Consider the following 26,666-nt stretch of genomic DNA (forward strand, 5'->3'; position numbering starts at 1 on the left):
TGCCTGAACACTGAATTTTATAGTACCTTCATTTCTCTTAGTAATCTAAAAGCATTTTCTCCGATATGTGATTTACCTTTTACAATATCCCCATGAAGCAGAAGCAGGTATTGCCATTATCTCTACTTTACATAAAGAGAAATTGAAACAAAGAGATGAAACGATCCTCTCCATGCTACAAAGAAATTATAAGTAGACAGGAGTGAAATCTACCTGATAGATTAAAAAAAAAATCCTTTCAAGTTTGTTTAATATAGTAATACTGGAAACACTTGAAACATCAAATACCATCAGAGAACATAAGCAGGAGACAGCCTGAAGTACTAGCAAGTACACTGTGGGCCTGGATGCAAATTCCACAAGTAGGGTATTTGCTGGATCTTCTTCATCTTCTCAGAAGCTCTTGTCGTATTTATCAACTGTGACAGTGTAAATCCTTACATTGAAAATTTAACAATGAACTCTCTTGAGTCAATGCAAACTGACTCCAGCACACCTCTAGTAATATCATCCTTTTGGTTGAAAATAATTCCATGAGAGCTACCTTAACATCACTATATCAAGGATCTTTGCCTTCATCAGTGTGGATATCTTCCATCCTTATTGCAGATTGCTATCACACTCTTCGTGGATTACTGTAGTTCAAAAAAATCCTCTTTATCATCTATCATCTTCAAACAATAATAGCAATCTGGAGTTTTCCAGGAAACTGGAGCTGCTTGGGGTGGGGCATAAAAAAAATGGCAGAGCACTCAACCACCAAATAACCTGCTACACAGTGCCTGGCACATAACAGGTGCTTAAGAAATTATTTATGAAGATGATTTTAACTATTAATTATGAACTTAATAATTAACAAATAATTGACTGAATGACTGACTCTGACAGCGAAGTATACTAAAGACTCTAAGTCACTGGGGACTTAGGACTGCCAGAGAGCCCCAACCATCAGGAGCCAGAGATACTGCTTCTTGGGAGATGATCTCATCTCTTTTTTTTTTTTTTTTTTTTTTTTCTACCTCCAGTTTTACTGAAAAAGTAAAGGCTATTTTTGGTGAGTCCCTTCACTCTATCAACCTCCCTAATGCTTGCCTCAAAATCTCTCTACAGCTTCCAACTCCCCTCTTCTACTCCAGTCTCTGATAAATTGGTGGCACTGCTTGTGGTAGATCTCATTCCCAGCCATGCTTCCTATTTTCTTCAGAAAATGCCCACCTGCTGAATATATCTACACATGGGAGTTTCATCAATACATTCAAGCTTCTTAAACTTTAAACTCAAACTTTCCCTTCTGATCTACTCCTACCATCCCAGCCATCTTGCAAAACACTGGAATCATCCTTAACTTTCTCCTCTCTCTCCAACTGCATAGAATTAATTCTCAGAAATGTAATTAACACAATATATTAATCAGCTCATTGCCAATCCTCATTCCCTTCCTTTTCCTCCTCTTTAATCTTTCCTTCTCTCCTGTCTCTTTCTTACCTGCAAACATACATGTCCAAATTTCTTAGAAAATACCTTCTCTTGATGATATTACTCTTTAAACTAGAGGAGTTTTCCTCCTTTCTCTATCCTTCTCTTTCACAGCTAAAAGCTGAGGGAAAAAATCATTTGAATCCACTGCCTTCATCAGCCATTTATTTTTTAACTCCTTATAATCAGGAATCTTATTTATTCAACCTGCTAACCTCCTAACTGCTAATTCCAATGGTCTTTATCTAGGTCATCTCTAATTTGACTTTAACTTTTCTATGCATTTTGATATTGTTGCTTATTCCCTCCTCATACATAGATTCTCCTCCCTAACTTCCATGATATTATTATTTTCTAATTTCTCTTCTATAATTACTTTTTGCTTTTTTCTACCTGCCTGGATAATTCTTTCCAGTTTTCTTGGCTGATCATTATCTCTCTCTCACACTTCAAGCACAGTTTATTTTGAAGATTCTATTCCCAGGTTCTGTTCTCCAGCTATAGTTTCCCTTAGCTCATAAGCTCCCACTACTCATTTGTCATTTCTACTCATAGAAGTCTAACTAGCCAAAATTTCTTTTCTGAAAACTGGTATCACCTAACTGGATAGATATATTTGAATATCTCATCTTACTTCCTCTCAAATCTCCTCTCTGATTCTGTTGAGGATACACTATCCTTCCAGTCATCCATCCTTCTAACCTTGGAATCATCCCTGACTCTTTCCTTTCCCTACATGCTCGATCAGTTGTACCTCCATATTTTTCACATATGTACCCTTTTTCTTCATTCAACACTTAAATCAGTAGTTCCCTATCACTTTCTGGCTACCAAGATCATTTAGTAGCCTCTTAACTGGTCACTTACTTCTGGTTTCCTCTTTTCCCAATCTATTCTCTACCTAGCTGTCAAAATAATTTTCCTAAGGCACCTGTCTATAAATATTATGTCTCCACTCAAAAGTCTTCATTGGCTTCTTCTTACTTCTTAGAACAAAATAAAAATCAGTTTAATATTTGAGACCCACCACACTATGACAACAATGTCTTTTAGATTTATTTTATATTACTATTTTTCAGACTGTACACTTCTATTTTTCAGACAAACTATACACTCATTGATTCCCAAACTTGATTATCTATTTCCCTTCTGTGCATTTGTACAAGTTCTCTCATGTCTGGAATGTACTCCCTACCTGAAATGTGAACATCCTCTTCTTCCTAAAACTACCTTGTTTCTATTTCTCTGTGAACATGTGGTATCTTCCCAATGGAATATAAATTCCTTAAAGGCAAAGACTCTCTTTTTTTAGTTATATACAAATACCTAACCATTATGTCTGTGATACACAACAGGCATTTAATAACGTTTGCTGAATTTAGCTGAAAATCTTATTTTAAGTACAAAGAATAATACTTCTAATGCATGGTTGTAGATTGCTAAAGAATTACAGTTTCATTCATGAAAATTCTAGAATAGGCCTACTGTACTAGAAGTCAATGACAATGATATTTTAAGGACTATTAAAGAAATTTGCTATATATGCTTTTGAAATAAATATTCATGCCATTCACAAAATGAAGCTATTATGAGCCATAGACCTAAAATAATTTTTGGAATTTCAAGGGAGACAGACTAAAATAATTATAATGGGAATAAAAAAGTTATTTAAATATGCACTTTTGAAACATATAATATTACAGATCTAATTCTCTGAAGCTTTATTCTCAATTATTGCAGGATGGAAATGATGCAGAGCTCCTGAGAGCAATGCCAGCATAGTTCAAACTCTGAAGGGTCCTATCAAAGACAAACTTCAAAGATAGATCCCATCCTTTATGGGATTTATGCCTCAATCTGCGATCACCTTAGATCAAGGAGGCTCATCACCAAAAAGCAATCATCAAGGGATAATTTTTTTTTTGAACTATAGTAATTCACGAAGACTGTGATAGCAATCTGCAATAATAAGGATGGAAGATACCCACACTGATGAAGGCAAAGATTCTTGATATAGTGATGCTAAGGTAGCTCTCATGGAATTATTTTCAACCAAAAGGATGATATTACCCAAAAGGGTGTGTTGGAGTCAGTTTGCATTGACTCAAGAGAGTTCATTGTTAAATTTTCAATGTAAGGATTTATACTGTCACAGTTGGTAAATGCTACAAATATAACAAATCAGGGCTTGGCGTATTTTGTTGCTAGAGAAAGTGACTTAAGAGTTAACAATGTAATGGAGAGAGACATAAAAAGTGATACTATAAACAAATTAGAAGAGTAAGGAATAGTTTATCTGTCAGTTCTTTGAAGAAGGGAGGAGTTTATGACAAAAAAAGAAATATATAATATTAAGAAATGCAAAATGTATAATTTCAATTACATTAAATTAAAAAAACAATGCAGCTAAGATTAAAAGGGAAGCAGAAAGCTGGGAAACAATTTTTAATGGTTAGTGTTCCTGATAAAGATCTAATTTCTAAAATATATATAGAGAGAACTGAGTCAAATTTACAAAAAATAACACATTACCTAGTTGATAAATAGTCAAAGAATATGAACAGGCAGTTTTCAGATGAAGAAATTAAGTCATCCAAAGTCATATGAAAAAATATTCTAAATCACTATTGATCAGACAAATGTAAATGAAAACAACTCATGTCACACCTAACAGATTGGCTGAAGTGACAGGAAAATATAATGATAAATGTTGGAGGGTATATGGAAAAATTGGGACACTAATGCATTGTTAGTAGAGTTGTGAAATGATCCAACCATTCTGGAAAGCAATCTGGAACTATGCTCAAAGAACTATAAAACTGTGCATACCCTTTGATCAAGCTATCACTTCTAGTGTGTTTCCCAAAGAGATAATAAAAGAGTGAAAAGGAGTCAAATGTGCAAAAATGTTTGTAGCAGATCTTTTTATGGTGGCAAGGAACTAGAAATTGAATGGATGCCCATCAATGGAGGAATGGTTGAATAAGTTATGGTACTCAAATGTAATGGAATGTTATTGTTCTATAAGAAATGATTAGTAGGCTGATTCCAGAAAAGCCTGGAAAGACATGAACTCATGCTGAATGAATCAGGAGAACACTATACATAGTATCAGTATGATTATGTGATGATCAACTATTGATCTTCTCAGTAATACAGTGATCCAAGATAATTGTAATGAAGTTGGGATAAAAAATGTTATCTGCTTACAGAGAAAGAACTATGGAGACCGAATGCAAATTGAAGTATATTATCTTCAACTTTTTTTTTGTTTGCTTTTTTCTTTTGTTTTTTTTTCTCATTTTGTTCTTATTTTTCTTTCACAACATGACTAATATGGAAATATTTTTTAAATGACTGCATAGGTATAACCTATAGGTATATCAGATTGCTTATTGTCTTGGAGAGAAGAAAAGGGAAGGAGGGAGAAAAAAATTTGGAATCTTCCAAAAACGAATGTTGAAAAGTAGCTGTACATGTAATTGGAAAAATAAAACTAGGGAAATTTAAAAAGAAAAAGGGAAAAATAAAGTGTTGGAGAAATGTTAAAAATGAAGATTAAACTTAAAAGCATGTCTCATGTTTTGCAGCACCAGTTGCTAAACATTTAGCAGCACATCCCTAAAAATAATCTAAAAGCATATGATTTATAAAGAGAAAGAAAATCAGATACCAAATCAAATGAACATTCTGTATAATCAAAACTAGAGCCAATATATATATTAAAAGTTCATACTTTGAAATGCTATTAACATTTTAAATGACCCATGAATTTTAGCCTAGTCAAATGATTCATATTTATTTTCTTGGCTACTCTCCATCAGATTAGTATATTCCATGGCTTTTAAAGGTATGTTTAAAAAATAAATCCACCAGATAGCTTAATAAAGTAATTAAAGATAAATTTTAGATTGAATAGTTCTTTCTCTGGATATGGATAACATTCTCTATCATGAGTCCTTTAGAACTGTCTCAGATCATTGTATTGCAGAGAAAAGCTAAGTCTATCATAACTGATCATTGCACAATGTTGGCTCTTACTGTATATAATATTCTCCTGTTTCTGTTTACTTCAGTTACATGCATCAGTTCATGTAAGTCTTTCTGATATCTTTCTAGTCATCATTTCTTATAGCACAATAGTACTTCATTACACCTGTATACTACAACTTGTTCAGCCATTTTCTAATTGATGGGCATTTCCCAATTTCCAATTCTCTGCCATCACAAAAAGTGGCTATAAATATTTTTGTAGTACATGTAGATTCTTTTCCCTTTTTTATGATCTCTCTGGGATACAGATTTAGTGGTGATGTTACTGGATCAAAGAATATGCATAATCTGACTGCCTTTTGGCTATAGTTCCAAACTGTTCTCCAGAATAGTTAGCTCAGTTCACAACTCCACCAACAATACTTTAGTGTCCTAATACTCCCTCATCTTCAGCATTTATCATTTTCCTCTTCTGTCATATTAGTCAATCTGATAGGTATAAGGGGGTAGCTCAAAGCTGTTGTAATTTGCATTTCTCTAATCAATAATGATTTTTTCATATGACTATAGGTAGCTTAGATTTCTTTATATGAAAACTGTTCATATCCTTTCACTATTTATCAATTGGGGAATAATACATCTGTTCTGCAGAGCTTTGATTTTGCTCATTGATACCTTTTCACATTTAGCAGCCCAACAAGACAGGACTTCTTCCTATTTCCCACATGGTGCTTTGTCTCATATTTCTACATTGTTACATAGGCTTTTACCCAAAGCCTGGAATCCCCTTTACCTCATAAGAATCCCTAGTTTACTTCAAAATTCATCTCAAATGTCACTTTGTACATGAAACTTTCCTGATATCTCCACATTCTTAGCGTGCCCTCTTAGATTACTTCATATTTATTTTCATACATTTTGTACATATTCTCACTCCCAGTAGAATTCAAGTAGCTTCTTTGATTCCCATTTCATCTCTGTATTTTCTGTGCCCAGCCTGAATGATTGTTAATTTATTATCTGATTGTTTGAAGGAGCTAAATGGAGTTCAGATATCCAGGTTTGAGCAACTTAAATATTCAATTCAACATTATTTGATGGATGACAAACAAGTTATTTAAACTATTTTTTCTCTAATTGTGACTTTGTTTCCTTGATCAATATGGTTCCTTTGCAGTTTCATATTATGAAGTTTTAGATTATATATGTAAATAATTTTGGATCTTTAAAGCTTCCAATTACTTAGATAACATCTAAATTGTTAGAAATTTCAGATTTTTTTTCCACTTGGAAATACCGTCAGTAAGATTCAAATATTTCAGAAGGATCCATATAGTATACACAAGCTTCAAATACCTACTATTTCTACTGATATATCATGCATCATCTTGGATACTGTATGCCTAGCTTCAAACCAATTGTTTTCTTTTTGAACGTCCCTTTCTTGACATTTTCATTTCATTTTCCCAGTCACCTAGGCCTGAAGATTTTTCACTTTCTATTCTTTTTCAAGCTCCTATTGCCATATTCTTCAAATTTTATCTGTTTTTCCTTCATAATGGATTGTGTGTCTATTCTTTTATCTCTACTTCTACTGTCATACTCCATCTTAGGTTCTTACCTAAAACAAACAAACAAATATACTTTCATGGGCTCTGAGGAAAATCAATATATATTGGTTTAAAAATGGTTCTGCACTGCTCAAATAGGATAAAATGTTCCAGAAAAAAAAAAGTCATAGCCCCTTTGTAAAATTTTCTTGAGTAATCTGAAGCAGCTTCATGAAACCTAACTTTTACATTACAGGACAGGAAATTAAGTAGGCTAAGTGGGCCAAATGGAAAGAAAATATATTGACTTGAAAGATAGTCATGGGAGATCCAATGAAAATATACGTGCACATGTATATGTGCACATAGATACACACAAAGAAAATAATGGAAATCTACTTTTTCCATTTTAAGTCAAGTTTATTGATGGAAAAAAAATCACAATGAGCAAAATGATAAAGTAGAAAGAGATAGAAGGAACTGTACAATTAGGGGAAGGGCTGAAACAAGGTTAGGAAAAGTGCTGAGGTGAAATTAAGCACTTTGTCATGATTAAGTTTATAGGCAAGAAGTAAAGGTTTAACGTACTAGAGAGAATCTAACTCTATAGAGTGAAGATGTCTAAAAAAGCTATTTTGTTTTAATTAATTTTATTTTTAAACCATAATTGACTTGCCTAAATATCCTACTTCTGACACTTAGCATCTGTATAATTCTGAGTTATTTGAGTCCTCTTGGCCTTAGCTTCTTCATCTGTAAAGTGAAAAAAGTTGAGCCATATAGTATATGGCATCTCTTCCAGCACTAGATCTATGATGATGATGATTTCTCTGACTAATCTAAGTTGGGATAAGTCTATCTACCTGGTCCCCATGGTTATATCTAGGCTTAACCTGATGGGGCTGATGCTGTTCATTTATTTCAGTAATGTCCGACTCTGTGACCGTATTTGGGCTTTTCTTGGCAAAGATACTGTAGTGGTCTGCCATTTTATTCTCCAGGTCATTTTACAGGTGAAGAAACTGAGGCAAGCAGGGTTAAGTGACCTGCGCAGGATCAAGTAATTACTGTCTGAGGCAGGATATGAACTCAGCTCTTCCTGAAGCATTGTACCACTTAGCTGCCCTGGTAACAGCTTCCAAATTACCCACAAAGTGACCCAAGTAAATAGGTCCTGAAAGGACAGCATTTTAAACCCAGGACCACCCAGTGACAAAAGCATCATACACTGCTCATTACCTATTAGAAACTACTTTCTATTTATTCTTCAAAACCCTGTTCAATTTTTATACATTCTTTATTAAGTGTTCTTTACCTACTCTGGGGCCCTGCCATCCTTCCTTGGATATTCTATACTCATTCAGTATCACAAACAATATATACATCATATACTTTTTAGTATCACATACAACTCTCTTATGATATGTCTCGAAGGGATATTAATTGAAAATACAATTTTTAAGAATTGTTCTCATTATTTGCAATGTAGAATGTTATTGTTTCATAATTCTAAGAGAGAACACATAGCCTGCTGTCTTAACATTTCTGGTTTATAATTTTACATATTTCACCAATGGATAACATAGGTTTGTAATGAGTATCACTAAAATGATTTTTTATTTGTTCAGGTATTTCTTTGATATCATAGCCTATTTTTAAAGGGAAAATGTAGTCTTAAGCTTTGAACCAAATATACTCAATTTTCCAAATTTGGAGCTTATCAAAATTAAAAAAAAAAAACTTTATCTGTCCCCAAAAAAGGAAAGGAAGAACAAGATAAGAGTAGAAAAAAATTATATAAGGATGACTATATAGTACAAAATCATAAACCAAATATATGAACATGGAAAAAAAACAACAAATTGAATACTAAAAGAAATGAAAAAATTAAAACAAAATAAAACCTATAAAAGAAAGCAGCTACCCACACAAGTATGTGAGTAGCCATGCATGTACCCATAGAAGGTGCCTAAGTACACCTACCTGCAGAGACTCGAGGGCAGTCAGGCAACATGGACTCCACTGATGTATCTAATGGTTCTGAACTAGACACCCAATTACAACAGTTCTGCAAGGTAACAAAGACAATTTTCTGATGAACTAATAATCTAAAGCAAGAAAAAATTTAGGGTCCAAAGATTAATTTTTTTCCTTTCAATAATCAACCATTAAAAATGTATTTCCTTATCTTCCAAATAATTTAAACACTTGCCTTTACAAACATTTTGCAATCGTTGATCATGAATACAAAAGAGTAGTCTAAACAACTTGCTATTACTCCTTTGCTCATATGAAGGGGACATATAATCAGTGACAATCCAAGCTGCTGTTACTGAAAGACTGACTATGCAGTCACAAACAAAAGGAATAAACAGAATAATGAGAATGATGTTCTATTTTCTCTTTTTGATTAAAATTACTTATTTGACCCTGTGAATAGAAACAAATAAATTTCTGTTCTATTGTTTTAATGTGGATTCCAAAATTAAATTTATCCTTATACTTAAGAAGTTGGACTAAATGAATTTAACTTAACCCTATTCAAAAATTTAAATAATCCAAAAGAAATTCCATCTAACACAGTTAAAATATTTGTTTTAGGATTCAAAGCTTATCATTTTAACTTTTTACCTATAAAAGAATGTGATGATTTATAGCTCAAATAAATGAGATAAGAAAAAAGTTGCACATTCTTTTCTTCCATACATAGTTTAAATCTTTATCTAAAAGTCTAATCTTTTAAAAACACTATCAGTTTCATATGACTTTGTTTTTTAAATTTGTTAGGGGAAAAAAAACATGAATTTCCAGACAGATTTTTAAGAAATCATCCCATCAATCATGTTTGGAAAAATGGTCAATTGCTATTCTAGTAAACAAGCATGTATTGTGTATTTTTAGATGCTTGCTGCTCTAGTTGTGCACCATGGAATCCGTTCTCACTGTGGAAAGATCCTTGACTGGTAGATCAAGTGTCTTATTGTATTTCCTTAATTCATTCTGTCTGGAAGAAGATGTCAGCTGTGTTGCAGTGAGGAGAGAATTTCAAAGGCCCCAGTCCCCACCAATAAAGGCCGAGGAATGGCTTTTGAATAGATTTGTCAAGGCAACCCTACTGTTCTGGGACCAGGGAGAGCAGGAATAACATAAAGGAAGGGTTGCTGTATGAGATTAGAAAGTGAAGTTCACAAAGCATGGCAGATTTTTGTAAGAAACAGTAGATCAATGAAACTATTGAACTGTGTGGAAAAAAAAAAACATGAAAACAAACACACCATCCAGTAATGTTCTTAAATGCTATTTTTCTCTTTTAAAATTTAAAATGGATGAAAAAAAAATCCAAGTATTTTCATGTTTCACAAAAGCTTAACGGTCTAAAGTAGAAACTATTCTATAATATGCACTCCTAATCTTAATTAACAACTGAATGCAAAGTTACACAATGTACAATTGTGGAAAATATAAAGAAGTAGAGTTTTCATAAGGTATTTTATTCATTTGAAATAAGCAAAATTAATATTGCCACTGATAGAGCCTCACATCAGAGAATTCTAGATAATGCAGAAGATTAGCACACAATTAGCCAGCTTTTATATACAATGTGACACTTGCCTGTAAGAAATAAGTATTCTCCAAAGCAGTGTCAAGATATGTAAATGGATGATTTGTTTTATCATTCATCACAGCTCCTAATAAATTCAAAAAATCATGACTTCTATAGGTACTAAAAATAGGCCACCAATGATACAGGAGAGATAGCTTCAATGAAGAATACTTTTTTTTTTTTTTTAAACAATTCAGTCTTTCAATGACAGCAATTAGCACTACAGACAGACAGGCAGCGATTAGGTATATATTTTAATTATTATTCATTCTACAAGTTCCCCTAAATCTGATGAAAGTTAGATATTACCCAGATGATATCTCAGTCTTAATAATTCTCACCTACACTTCATAAATGTAAAAATACTGTTTATAAGAGATTTTCTAATACTAATGAATGTTAATATACTTCATTAATCATTTTTCCTTATGATTGGTTTTAAGTGACTGAAATGGAAGTAACTATAAATGAAGTTTGCTTTAGCCCAAATATTTAAGATCAAGTTGTAAAGAGCCAAATGATATAGAGTTGAAATTTTAGGATTTATCTTGCAGTAAGTTTTAGGGCTTTGATTTCTCAAAGGAAATGAAAATTCTCTGACAGTTTGTGGGGGCAAATTCCTTTATATTTTTAACTGGTAAGTCAGAACTATCAGACTGTGTCCCAGGTGATGTTTTATTCCCATCAGCTGTGGTCTAACTGTTAAGGTTAAATCCAGAATTAGTGGACTAATAAAAGAAAGAGGTCTCAGTAATTGCAGAGGAAACCCAAATTTGTTTATTGGTTTATTAACAAATCATGGTAAATGAAGTCATAAACTTAACATTTCTTCAGTTTTCAAAAGAGAAGCAAATTACTAGAGAAAACAGCTCCACAGACCTATAGTTCCTTCTTAAAGGAAGAGACAGAGACAGAGACACAGAGAAAGCAAGAGAGGCAGAGAGAGAGACAGAGACAGAAACAGAGGAAGAGACAGAGACAGAGAGACAGAGGCAGAGTGTGTGTGTATGTGTTACAAATTCCCCTTTAACTCATCAATCCCCGATAGGAGATTTAAAGGCTGAAGTGACAGTATTATTTTCAATTTCAAATAACATAAATAAACCCAATTTGTGCTTTTAAACAATAAACAAATATCTCAAATTTTAAAAAAAGTCAACAATTTCCTCCTATTCCCCTCAGTGGTTCTGAACAAATAAGTAAAATAAAAAACAAATATAAGTGAAGCAATCTTTAAAAATCTAATAAAACTACTTTATGGGGAAGGGAGAAAAGACTTAAAAACTGGTTAGCAATATCGGTCAAATTACCTTTAATATCAATAAGGTTAAATTTTGAAATTCCATTCATCGTTAAGTTAGCATAATAGAATTAAAATCATATTCTATATTTAAATGATATTTCAAAAGAGATAAGAACAATATATCTTGAAATCAGTACTAAGAAATAAATTTTTAGGCTTCAATTACTGAAGGAGGGTAGAGGATTTAGACTCCATTCATTCTTATAGGCAATATATCTTTAAAAGCTCCTAAGAGGTATCTATAGAAGTTTGCATTAGTAAAATGGTTAAAGGATTTTGTTGTTGTCCAGTTATTTCAGTCATGTCTGATTCTGTGACCCCTTTGAGATTTTCTTGACTAAGATAATGAAGTGGTTTGCCACTTTCTTCTCCAGCTTACTTTATAGCTGGGAAACTGAGGCAAACAAGGTTTAGTGATTTGCTCTGGATCACACAATTAGTAAGTATCTGATGCTAGATTTGAACTCATAAAGATGAGTCTTCCTGATTCCAAGCCCAGTATTCCTAGCTGCCCCATAGTTAATTGATATAAACAGGCAATTTGTAACACATCTTGAATAGACATATTAGACACAATCACTTGAAAAACTGAACAACCTAACTAAGGAAATTCAAATTTAAAAAATTGTGAGGTACCACAAATGGACAAAAATAACAGAATTTGACAAAATTTAATATTGGCAGTATTGTGGAAAAAAGAAAGTGCTGGAAAATTATAACCTGATAGAATCTATCGGGAGAGTAACCTGGCAGTGTACAACAAAAGTCACAAATATAGTCATATCTTTTGATCCAATAACCCCATTTTGGGACCTAGATATATTTATCTTAAAGAAAAAGACTATTAAAATGTACATTAAATATACTGTAAATATTAAGGACATCTTATACATATATATACACATGCACATATATATAGTCCCACAGATATGCATATTTGTATTATCTGTAGTTGTCCAACAACTGGTGAAGTGCTAAATATTGTATATTAATGGAATAAAATTTTATGTGCACTTGAAATATATGTTCATTAGTACAGCAAATTCCCTGTATGAGAAATCCCCTTTCTTTTTATGGTAAATGAATTTTCTAAGGCAGACAGAGGTTAACGGATTTGCCCAGGGTCAGAATTTATAACTGTTGGAATTGGAATTTGAACTCATGTCTGAAAAACTCCTAACACTTGATGCACTGTGCCAAGTTGCCTTTATGTGGTATTCTACTGAATTACAATTATAAAATGTAAGAAACATAAAAAACTTAGAAAGACATATGAAGGGAAGAAAGTAGAAACAGCACAACACAAACACAACTATGAAAGCGCAGAGGAAAAAATACATATACAAATACAGAGGTAAATGAATAAACAAAGAGAAAGGAAGCAGACACAGAGAGAGTAACTAAGAAACTATTAGGAACATTTTTATGTCTGAATTCATTTTTTAAATGTAAATAGTTGTAAATGTGTGCTTTAATTGGTTTTGTTGTTTAAAGTTAATTCCATATCAAAAGATACCAAAAGTTTGACTTATGTTGTTTTTTAAAATCTCTTTTGGAAAAATAAATGAAAACAGTGAAGAAGAAAATGCTGTCATTAAGATAAAAGGACAAAAAAAAACATGAAGCAAATCTAATACATATCACACCCAGGAAACTGTGCTTAGACATTGGAAGTGCTAGGGGTTACAATGGGTTACTTATGTTCGATAGACATTAGGAACTTGGACATTTTAATTTTGTGTGGGATGAGCAGTAGGAATAATAGTCTTGTGTAGGCAGCAATTTATTCAGTTCTCAGAACTTTTTCATCAAGGGGTAAGTTGTTGTTTATCCTTGGTTCTCAATGAGGACCATGACATCAAGGAGGTGATGCTATGACATGCAAAGGAATTGGAATGAAGTGAGGGAGAGCTGTGCAAGGTCACCTGTTTCACTTTCTCTTCTGAGCCATTTGGGTTCAGAGGCAAGATATAGATCAAGACGACTAGAGATGGTCCTACATGTAGTGAGAGACTTTGGCTGTTTTAAGCTAAGGTCTTTCCTAGGTTTCACTTTGACCGATACAATACCCATTCAGTGATCAAGACACAGAATGGTCTTTTTTAACCTTGTCAAAAAAAAAAAAAAAAAAGGAAAGACCACCTAATAAAGAAACAATAAATAGGGAGAATATAGGCTTGTGTCCTTTTATCTTCTTTATGAGTGTGATGGGATAGGAAGCAGCCAGTCTGCATTTCCAAAGTATATGTAAGAAAGAAGAGATAATTACTACAAATATGCTCTACCTATGTAAAGATAAGTTTCAGATATGGTTGCTTAAAGGGCATGTTGGACATTCAGTGATATTTAAAGGATTTAAGATTAAATCATCCTCCATATTTTCAGAGTTCAAAGCCCAGAATCATATAACACAAAAAACAAAGATTATGGCTGAGGGTTGCATGGGGCCACTACTATAACAAAACAAGGAAATTCTTTCACTTAGTTTAATTAATCCTAGAAATCAGGAAAACAAATATATTTTTTGGAACTTGCTGAAATGTTTTCTCTTCTTCCTGTCTTTCCTTTTCCCAAGATGATGTGTTTGTCAACAGTCTTCCATCTGGATTTGATGTCAACTGGAGACAAGTCTCAGTTTAAACCAACTGTGGGGAAGAAATGAGAACTCTTCCCCCTAAGATTTCAACATTATCAATTTCAATAATGAATGTTTAAAGTCTTAAAAGGTAAGTGCTAAAAGGACTCAAATAGGGAGTATTTGATCATTTTCTAGAAAAGGGAAGATCTGAAAAAAATGGCACTATGAAATTCTAACCAAATTTAAAACAAAGTTTAGTAAAAAAAAAAAAAAGGAATAAATATTAAGAGGAATTGTACTTCATTTACAATGGAAATATGAATAATTAATATTCCTTATTCATAAATAATGTTGTACTTAGAAATAAACTACTGTTTTCATGGAAATCAATATAGGTATTATTTTGAATAGAAATCATCAATATAAATTAAAGGGTATTTGCAAAATCTCACAGATATTGAACTAATCCCCAGAATGAATACTTTGAGAGAAGTGTTGATAAAGTAACCAAAAAGATAATCCTATCATTTCTTCTCATTCCCAACTACCACCTATCAGATCCCAGGAAAGAAAGTACCTTCTTTTTGCTATATGTTGGGTTCATTAATTGTCATATATTAGAAAGGCAAACATGGTATGGCACTAAGAAGTTAGAAAGAACGTACAGAGGGCAGAATAGAAATGTGACATTGAATAGAAAGAATACTAGTCTTGGTATCCAGGAAAATGGGTATGATTTGTTGGCTTCACCATTCATTAATTGTGGGATTTAGGACAAGTCATCATCAGGCAGAGCCTTGGTTTCCTCATCCATAATCTGAGTATTATGATATTTACACTACTAACCTCACAGGGTGTTGTGAGGACCAAATGATATAAATGTATGGAAAAACACCGTATTGATAAAGTACTACAGAAAAATAAGCTATGAGTATTATTAGAGGATAAAATTCAACTGAACAGGCAGTTATTAATTGCCAATCATGTGCAAAGTATTTTGTTAGGTACTGGACAAGTGAACACAAAATTAAAACAGTCCCTGCTCTCAAGAAGCTTATAGTAAATAGGCAGATAACCTGTGAGTTAAGTAAATACTAAATAATAGGAACAGAAGAGAGCATAACAACTGGAGTGAAACGTTTCACATAGTTGTCACTAAGTGCTATATGTCTAAGATGGTAGGACAAGAGAAATAAGTCTTGGGGAAAGGTAAGATTCTAAGATAAAGAGGTAAAAAAGGATGGAATTCTAGATATGGGCATAAGAGAATTTAAGAGTTGCATTATGAGAAAGCAAAGGAATGAATGAATGAAAGGCAACATTTACTGTCAAGCTCTATGTCAAGTTCTGGGAATACAATTATAAAAGCTTGAATCCTTGCCTTCGAGAAATATACATTTAAGATAACATACAAAGATGTTCCAAAAGTTTTAAGCTTTAATAGCTGCTTAGTGGAACAATAGGGCAGTCTGGCCATGCCTTTTTCAGAGGCCCAGATTTGGTGGCAACTTTTAAAACTGGAGATAGCAAGCTCCTCTGGTATCTTTTATTTTGTAAGAGGGCTTCCCCTGGATTCTCCCTTATCATTTCCCATTTACATTGAATATATTTCATATGTACATAGTTGCATTTTGTCTTTTCTTTAATAACACGAGCATCTTGTGATCAGGGTTCATGCTTTTTACTTTCTGTGTATGCCCGATGCTTAGCACATAGTAAGTATTTAATAAATGCTTATTGACTGTTTCAAGGGAGAAAATCATCAGGGTGGGAGCTGAGGCTGGGAGTGAATGAAAATGATACTACGTAGTCTAATGAAGGTCAGAGCTGAGGGCTTAATTCCTCCCAGGAATGATCCCTGAGATCTGATTTGGAGCAGGGAGTAACAGCAAAAGAAGCTGAGGGAGCAAACTGGAGGAAAATATGTAGAAAGCAGTGCCAGGAAATTCAAGGGAGATGAGATCATCTAAAAGGGGGTAGCTGGTCAAAACTATCAAAAGAGGTGAAAGATGGTCACAGAAATGAGCACTAGATTTATCAGGTAAGAGATCAATGGTGAGATGCTAGGGATATAAAACCAAAGTTCAGAAGACCTTCTAATAACTTGCATATGGAAAACATCTAATAAGTATTTAATGATCTGAACTGAATTGAATTCTTCCTGGCCAGGAGAGTCAGCTTGCCTCCTTTTCTGACTGCTTTTCCTTCATCAGCTTTCAAACTTGTTCCCATGGGTTCCCAATCATTAGCATTTCCTATAGTTGTGACCATAAAATAGCACTGGAAAAAAAGTTTTCAATATTCCTTTCCCTTACTTGGAAATGATTTCAGACAGAGTATGTAATACAGATGAAAGGTAAACCAATAATTTTATTTTTCATGATCTTCTGTGTGTTTTTATGAAAAGCAAAGATTATTATCTCTCAAAAATCCATTTTTAAGATATCTTAAAAGAGAGAAAATCTAAAGAGTAAGAAAATTGATGACATGACTACCAAAAAAAGACCCAAAGAGCTAGCTTCAAAGCTAAGAAGATGTGGATTTAAACCCTACTTCTGAAACATACTGACTATGGAATCCTGGGAAAATTACTTCACTTTTCAGTGCTCTAGGCAATCCTCTATAGGATTATAGGTGCAAAAAGGGGGCCAATTTGCATTAGTAGAGGAAGTTCCTTCATCTGGAAATTCCCTGGACCAATGAAATTCCAGGTCCAGTTTCTGTTCTTTCCTCTAATACTAAAAAAAAAAAAAAAAAAAAAAAAAAAAGTAATAATCAATAGTAACTATTGACCCTTATGCTACTTTTTCCATCTCTATGATAATGGTTTCTGCAGCAGGTAACAGCCATCCCTTTGCAGATTATCTTCTTTTTAAGATTCTGTTTGTCAACTGACTGAGAGATGTAGAGAATAAAAGATCTTCCTGAATTTATTATTATTATTATTATTATTATATTATTATTGTTCATTATAGAAAAAAAAAACACATTAAACTTGGCAGATCAAAATACACCTTTAAGGCTCTCACCTCACCAATAAGTCTCCCATATAACTATTAAGATCATACAAGATTTCTAAATACCTGCAAACATAAAACTAAAGTATAATGATTGTTAATATCAAGCGAAACACAAAATAGGGAGGCATTTGTCAAGAGCATCTTAACACTCGTAGAGAAAGGCTCAAACCTTACCTCTGGCCTTTATTAGCTCTTGCCCGGGGTAGTATAGTGGGTGCCAAATTGGCTTCTCTTTCTTAAATTTCTCCATTCTCGAATCTTTCCCATATCTACTTTCCTGTGGCTTCCTACTGCCTATCCACTAAAATACACACAAATTTTTCTGTTTCGTAGTTGAAGTTTTTTACTATCTGATTGCAGTCCTCCATTCTGGCATTATTATATGTTATTGCCTTTCACATTTTAAATTTCAGCCACACTGCCCTACTTGCTGCTTCCCATACAAAAGTATATTTCTGTGCCATTGAAAAGGCTGTCTTTCATACTCCCCTTCTCATTTCTGCTCTCTTGGAATCTATCCTCCTTCAGGGACCAAGAGCTATCTCTTACAGGAAACATTTATTTATTTTTCTCTACCACTAGTTACTAATGGCCTCCCTCCTACAAATAACTTTTTACATACTATGAATTCACTTATCTGGGTACTTATTATTTTCCCCCAATATAAATGTAAGCTCCCAGTGAGTAAGGAACAATTTTATTTCTGTTTTGTATTATTTCTTTTGTCTAGCACAAAGAAAGCGATTAAATAAATGTTTGACAAATGGATGAATGAATATGCTGTATGAAATCTAAATACAAATGGGACTCCTTAATGATAGTGAGGTTCTCCAGACACTCTTGTTTACATATGCTAATAGTACTGATTAGTAACATCACAGCACCTTCTCAATGACATCCAGGTTTACCCTAAAGAAATCAGGCTAGAAATCTTCAGAGGAAAAGATAAGCTACTAAAGAATGGACACTACCCAGATTATGACATATAACTGAATGGTCAACCCCTTGAGTTAGTCTATCAGTAAACATGTTTTATAGGCACTGTAGATGAACAATGAGCTAAGTTCAGAGTTGCATTAGTTTTAATCAATGATACCAAGTTTCTCTTAAATAAATGTCTATCTTTTTGGCATTCATATTATTCTGGTGATGCTATATGGTTATAAATCACGTAACACCACAATCTCAGTAACATAAAGGAATTTGGAAAGACATATATATTGGACAAAATCAGGCTGTATTATATAAGCAATGATAACTTGCCTGAAAGAAGTAGAAAATACATAATCTGGGACATATATTTCTAGGAAAAAAAATTGAATTGGTCACAATATTAAGATCCAGGGATAATCAGACACGCCAAATTTAAAAAAAAAAAAAAAAAAAAAAAAAAAAAGGATGATCCTTTCAAAAAAAAAATTTTAAGGAACCAGGGAAAAATCAATTAGGAATACTGCTATTCAATTGCAGAGAGACATGAAAAAACAATAATGCTAAAATATACCTGGATATTAGAATAGGGACAAAATGATATAGGTTTGCAGTATAAGAGAAAAGTGAAGAAAAAAATTGTAGCATAAGTTTATTTCCTGAAGAGTAAAATTAAGTTATTTGATATAAAAGAATAACAATGAAATTACTAGTTACTGCAATAATTTGCCAAACTATGGAATTATATGGCTGATTCCTTTTAAAAACTAAAGGATAAATTTATTTATTATCTCTTTGGTCTTTATAGCACCACATAACTGGCATACTTCTTTACTATACATTTCTCATGATAAAGGGCTGACTGAATGAAGTATTGATGGCCTTATTATTGGAATGTAAGTAACTGGAGGAAATCCAGGACTATCAAGTGATTAAAAATGCAGATAATTTAATGGTAAAAGAGTTGAGGGTGTGAATAGGGCATGCCAATTAGCTATGATATCCAAAAAAAAGTAAATACAAATAAGGAAAAGGTATTTTTTTAGTCAGATACCTGTAATATCATAAAGGGAAATAATGGGATGAAAGTTGAGAAAAGAAAACAGGAGCATACTTCAATGAGTTCAAACTAATTTTCAGGTTCATTTACCTTTAGAAACAGTGGGAAAAAAGCTTTCTTAGTCGTAGGCTGGACCATGGCCAGTTCCTGTGTTCTTGTGAGCTCTGGGGTCTGGCTTATACCCATTCCTGCTTATTATATCTTCTCCCCCTACTGGCAATAGCCAGCCAATCCATTTAGGAGGGGTATACACTGACCTCCTTTTCAGTAAGAAAGGGATAAGATAGAGCTTACATTAAGCCTCTTCATTGCAATTAAATGGCACTATGCTTAGCAGCTGGTGCCAAATTTAAACATCAAGGGTTAAAAAAAAATCTAACAGTAAGACCTTCTGTAACCATAGCTCTTATTCTTTTTATATGCATGCATAAAAAGGGAAGAAAAACAAATGAACTTTGGAAAAAAATTATTTAAAATAAGGTGTCCTCTGGTTCAATCATATCTGTGCTTTGTTGTTTCCTCTAGAATCTGAATGTTCTGTCCATAGTAATGGAGGCTGCAGGGAGGGTGGTAGAAGGTAGGGACTCAAGATGGAAAGACTCACACCTACCCAATTCATCTCAGCACTTAAGAAAATTCAGTCTCACCTCTCTCATCCATTCCCGAATAGTTTTGCCAGCTTCTTGATGCCACACATTGTGAACAGAGTCTGTCAACGCCACAGCAGTTACCTTATTTCTTACATCTGCTTCTCGTTGAATCATCTGTTTCCAAAAGGGAAAATAAAATATTGGCTGTAATTTCTTTCTTTCTTTTTTTTTAATTGAGTGCAGCCTGCTTAGTCAGAGATGATAATATTATATCAAAAAGGAAACACAAACTTACTTCTTGTTTGGAATTTTTTTTCCACAACTGAAAACACTCTTCCCTTATCTAGAAATATGGAAAGACCTCAAATTTTCTTTTAATTATAACACTATTTAAGTCTTAGAACAAGAAAGCCCTATTATTTTCCATGTGGTTTGACAATTCAAGGATTAACGGGATCATAGTGAAAAAAGGTAGGAATCCCTGAGGATATCTTTTACAAGTTTTTTAGACTTCCAATTTTTGTGCTTCAGGGAAGATGGTACCTGGGGTCCCCCACTAGCTACTTAAGGACTAACATCTACTAATTTTCAGTGTATTGTACATCAGAAAAAGAAAGAAATCTTTCTTTGACTTGTCAGAGTTCTTTCGTTTTATATCCAATTTAACTATCCTGTTTTCACACTATGATCATGTAATTCCTTGCAGACTCCAATATACACAAAAGTCTTTTTCTTCAGAGTCTATCAATATCATTTTGGTTTCTAATATATTACTTTATGTCAATAAACTATTACACTTTAACTTCTTTCCAAAGAATGTTATTTCTATGAAAAAATAAATGATTTCTGAAAATAAAGAATGGATTGGTGTAAAGAATTCATCAGTGGCAGCCAAGATAAAGGGGTTAGAAAATAATAGTTTGGAATAAAAGGAATAGACAAAAGAGTTTAATCTACTAATACTACTGAACTTAATTTGAAATAGTGATTGAGAAAATGCTTAGTAAAAATTACAATAAAATACAATAAATAGCAGCTCTGAATTTCATTGTCATATCTTCACTATTACTTTGTATCAACTGTCTTTTACTTTCCAAATTTTTCTCATATCAATGGAAATGAACAATTTTCCTGAATAAATTTGGCTATCATTTGTTAACTAGTTCTATAAACAATTTCTAGAAAAAATGCAATACTGCACTTAAAGAATCCTAAATAACTTTCATCATCTGATAAGAGATTATAGCAAACTACTTTAGATACCAAAATAATGTTTGTTGACATTCTGAATAAAAGTATCTTTTTTGCTTCTTTATATAGTCTACATATGCACACCTTCTCTCACTGAACACTACTTAATGTTAATTCAATTCATTGTTAATGCTGTCTCAGCAGTATTTTCCTCATCAAAATTTCAGTCTTTTATGTTTTCTGCTTCTATAATGTAAAAAATTTAAAATCAATATTGGTTATCAACACAGTACTGTAACAGTAAAAATTTTACCTACAATACAATATTATTTTTAAAGGCACAGACTAGTACTGTGATTTAATGCTTCATGTTAATTATTAAATTGTATACTACCTTATTCTTTATTTTATTTTATTGAATCACACAACATGAAAAATAAATTCAATGTCATATAAATAAAACATTCTGGCAATGGGGAACCTAAAGCTACTGATAAAGTACTTTCTCATTTTGTGTAATTTTTATTTTTTAACTAATGGCTCTTCAACATATCTAAGGTAATCACCACAGTTACAGGAAAATAACATGTAATCTTGCTGCTCTAAAAAATTCTAAAAATTTTTAACAAGAATGTTGATAGCCTTTGTTGTTAATAATACATGTATCTGTATTACTATATTATTGTGATGGCTGAGGTCAGTAAAACAAAAGTTGGGATTGGGGAGGAGGTTATAGCAAATTTAACAAAACTAGATAGAAAAACCATTTGTACATTATAATTATTTCATATGAAAAATGCCTGATTAGATCAAAAGTATAGAAATTGAAATACTATGTATTTTTGCAAACTTGAAAAAACTATCTCATTTTTGGCACTATCACTGATGGAAAAACTCTGATCTATCTCTCTGGCTCTTCTAATACTAAAACATTTCAGTCATAGCATTATCTGATCTAATATTACATTAAATTCTGAAAAAACTGTACCCATTTCAGATTCAGTTGGTTGGCCAGATTCTTCAGTAGAAGGATTAACAGGTTGTGTACGTGCAGAAAATCCTTCGCTATAGAATATAATATAGAATATAACTATAAAATAGAATTGGTTGCTAGTGTTTGGGAAAAAAAACAAATAGTTCAGCTTTTCATTCTTTTACTCACTCTTTACCCCAGTCTTTGCTTTTTATGCACCACTAGAGGCTGTAAGATAACTTAATGGCTACCCATTCTGTTCCAAGTTATCTGGTTCACTTAGTACTCTGCATCTCTCAGCTATATTATCTAGCATCATTTGTATCTTCCAGTGCATACCTGTGAATCATGCTGAAGGACGGAAGTAGAGAGCAAGGGCCATGGGATCACAAAAATTGGATAGAACCAGAAAGCAAATATAGAAATTAGGATAAGAGTTAAGAAACATGGCTTGGAATGGAGTCAGATTGAAGAATGGTATGAATAAAAGTAAAGTCAACCAAGAAAATAATGTTAAGAAATTCAAAAAGATGTATTATAGAAGTTCTTGCTCTATGCAATGATGACAGATTTTTCTAAATGTTCTGCTTCTGAATTAACTAAGGAATTTTCTGTTCTTTAACAATTATATAGTAATAAATTATATTCAATAAATTTCACATTTTAATGAATACTCTTTAAAGAAACAAGTTACATTTTTACAAACACAAATTGCTATAGTGAATGGAGTGTTAGATTTGGAGTAAGAAAATGTTAGGTTCAAATTTTACCTCTGATGAAACAGAGTGTCTATAAGCCAATATCTAAATCTTTTAAGACTTTGGGAATGCCCTGAAATGATATGGTATGAGATCTGAGTTGAAGAAAGGAGTTCTCACAGAGGGAATTCTCATGCAGAAGAAATTATAGTTCATTGATATAGTGATATTTATGATAACAATTGAATATCATTAATGAATGAAAATTTGTGACACCCTAGAGATAACCCATCAAAAATCTCAAAATAGATATTAATATGTCACAATTTATGTCATAATCATGACATAGGTCATCCAAAAGCATGTGTTCATTCTGACATTTTTTAAAATTGTGATTCATTTGTATTAGGAAAAAATACAAGAATCAGAGTGAGTCAGTAGAAAATGACCAAAAAACTCAGCAATCTTATCAAATTCCAATGCCTCAAAACAGGATAAGCTAGAAACTTGACATAAGCATACTATTCAACAAATATTTATTAAGCATTTGCTATATACAAAGATATTTTTGTTAGGTACAAGGAAATAACTAGCTCTCTTTGATTTCCTATAGTAGTCAAGTAATTTATTAAAATGAATGAATATTCAACAATTGGATAAATAATACACATGATTCCTTGACCACATTAATTAGTTTATTTTCCTTCCTGAACTAATTTTTAATTGTTATTAAACATTTTGACATTAAAATCTTGGTTCAGACAGAAAGCCCAAGGAAGACTATAAGTGTTTCTAATTTAAAGGGAAAAAATTCTAAACCCGCATCCCTTCAGTTAATCACTGAATATTTTTCATGTTTATTTTTGGTTTCTCTTATTAATTCTATCTATTTACTGAAAGTCTTTTCAACTTAATCTGAATATTTTAAATTCACTCTTATTTTATTCGCCTTTCAGCTAGATCTATTGCTAAGGCAGGGAATTCTAGGAAAAACTTGAAAGCATATTCTAAATTAAATCAACATGTATTGTGAATTCAATATAAAGACAGACTAAGGGAAGCAGAGCAAAAAATATATATGGCTCATGACTTAAGGAATGAATGATGCTAAAGGCTAATAGACTGTATGTATGCCTCATTTATTTTGTCTTTAGTGAACATTTTGTTAAGTGTCACTTTATGTTTAGGCATCATGCTAGACAAAAAGACAAGACAAAAAATTTATCCTTGACCTTAAGAAGCTGGTACATTCTATTCCCTTCCCCAAATCTATCCCTTTGGTGGTTAGATTTGAACTGAGAAATGAGTGCAACAGATAATACAATACAATCTGAAGACAGATACTATTCACAGCATTTACTAAATACTTCTCATGCTCCAGGCACTGAACTATTATTAAATGTAGGGCACACAAAAATAAAGCAAAAAATAGTCCTTAACTTTAAGGAGTATATATTTTATAGGTGATATGATGTTACAGATAACTAAAAACAATATAATTTGAGCAGAAAGGCTTTCCATACAAGGCAGTATCTGAATTGGACTTTGAAGGACAATAGGATTCTAAGGGCAGAGGTGATGAGAAAGAACATTCTAAGAATGTGGAACCCTTGTGTGTTAAGGCAAAAAAGTAGGAGGTAGAACAGCAAATATGTGAGTTTGACTGAAATAGAGGGTTTAATGGGAGTTATGTGGACAGACTAATGCAGGCATGGCCTGACTGTAAGGACCTTCAAGTTCCAAGCTGAAAAATGTGCATTTCATCCTAGAAGCAATGGGAGCCAAAAATATTCTTGAGAAGAAGAATGACATAGTTGGATTTATGCTGATGAAACAGAGAGATAGGAAGCAGAGATCAATTAGGAGACTACTGGAACAGACAAAGAAGTGAGGAGTGATGAGAAATTAAACTAGTATCCATCTGAAAGGAGAGAAAGAGAGATAAAAGACTTTGCAGAGGTAGAATCACAAGACTTGGCAATTAATTGGGTATGGGGTAAGGAAAGTGAAGGAAAGTAGATAATCAGTAGTGATTCTGATGTTGCATACCTCAGTGGATATACTCATGATGTATACTACTCATTGTGCAAGCATGCACTCACACACACACACAGAGTCCTAAAAGTCTCAGTGATATTCTAAACTTTAATATTTAAAAAAAGATAATAGCTTAAAATAACAGTGGGACTTTGGGGACATTTTATATTTCCTTCCATACATAGATTATGAATGCTTTCTTCAAGAGAAATAGAATGTGGTGATAAATAGAATGAGTGATAAATTAACATCACAAAAATGAAATTGTTTCTAAATAAATTACAAATAACAGATTTCCAATGTGGGAGTTACTTCCAAATCAGGCTATCGATTTGAAAAGTATAGATCAAAATTAATATTGAAATAGATGGGAAATGATAAGAGTATGCAATTAAAACAGTGTCAATAACATGTATTTAAACTAGGTTTAGATGCTGAAAAATGGGAAAACAGATAAAATAATAGGCAGTAATAAAGAGGATTTCTATTTCCTATGAAAGTTTAAATGATATAAATCAACTGTGACAAGGAAGCAATCAAAAGAACTTAGAACTTTCAGCAGCAAACACCTGGTCTCCTTGACAAGCAGAAAGATATGGCAGCAGAGGACAATATTGGCTTAGAATATTAACTAGTTTGTAAAAATCTTAGTTAATCAACCTGCATTTATTAAGAGTTTACAATGTGCCAAGCACTATGTTAAAAACTGGGGATACAAAGATACATTGTCTTTACTTTCAGAGCACCTATTTTCTCATTCAAATAACTATGTACATATATATATATGTTCATATAGAAAGATAGATACATGTGTGTAAACACACATAAAAACCACACACACATACACAGACACACACACACACACACACACACACACACACACACACACACACAAAATAGATGAAGGGTATTTCCAAAGGAAGGAAAGCAGGATTACCGTGGGAGGGTAGGGAGACAGAGAAGCCCATGAGGGAAGATCTATATTTGAAAGAAGCCAAGGAAGCCGAGAGATGGAGCAGAGAAGGGAGTGAATTCTAGGCACAGACGACAGTTAATGCAAAGGCACAGAGATAGAGTCATGTTTGAAGAACTGAATATAAATCAGCGAGGCAGGATTATAGTCTGAAAAGTGGGGATTAAAGTATTATTGGACTGGAAAGATAGGAAGAGACCAGGACGTGAAAGGCTAAAGACTATAATTGATCCAGAAGGTAAAAATAGAGAACCTCTGTAACTTATTTAGTAGGGTATGACACAGTCAAACTTGGATCTTAAGGAAAAGACTTTGCACTTGAGTATAGGTAGGATGGATTGAAATAGAAAGATAGTACTCAAGGAGACCAACCAGAAGGCAATTGCAATGATTTAGGTAAGAAGTAATTCTCTGGCTTCCTTCAAGATGCTGCTAAAAATCCCATCCTCTACAAGTCTTTTCTCATTCTTCTTAATCCTAATGCTTTTCCTCTATTAATTATTGCCAATATATCCTACACATAATTATTTTCAGGTTCTGTCCTCCATGAGATTGTATATGGCTTGAGAGTAGGAACTATTTTTGTTTCTTGCCTTTTGTAGCACAAAACCTGGCAAATAGTAGTCACATATTAAATACTTATTGATTGACTGATTTAGTTAGGGTAGTGGCTATGGGAGTGGAGAGAAG

General features: G+C 32.9%; 1 protein-coding gene across 9 annotated transcripts in view; it reads right to left on the reverse strand.

Annotated features, from left to right (window-relative positions):
• Nucleotides 1-26,666, reverse strand: part of FAM172A (family with sequence similarity 172 member A) — a 567,690-nt gene that overhangs the window by 154,103 nt on the left and 386,921 nt on the right. For 8 of the 9 annotated variants that reach the window (XM_051993679.1, XM_051993700.1, XM_051993655.1 and 5 more), the window contains 2 exons: nucleotides 20,162-20,278; nucleotides 9,003-9,087 (listed from right to left, as the gene is read on the reverse strand). In XM_051993679.1, the coding sequence (XP_051849639.1) occupies nucleotides 9,003-9,087; nucleotides 20,162-20,278 (202 nt within the window). The remainder of the gene's footprint in view (nucleotides 1-9,002; nucleotides 9,088-20,161; nucleotides 20,279-26,666) is intronic. The other variant, XM_051993687.1, reaches the window with a different exon arrangement.

The sequence above is a fragment of the Antechinus flavipes genome, chromosome 1 (assembly GCF_016432865.1).
Source record: "Antechinus flavipes isolate AdamAnt ecotype Samford, QLD, Australia chromosome 1, AdamAnt_v2, whole genome shotgun sequence".
NCBI lineage: Eukaryota > Metazoa > Chordata > Mammalia > Dasyuromorphia > Dasyuridae > Antechinus > Antechinus flavipes.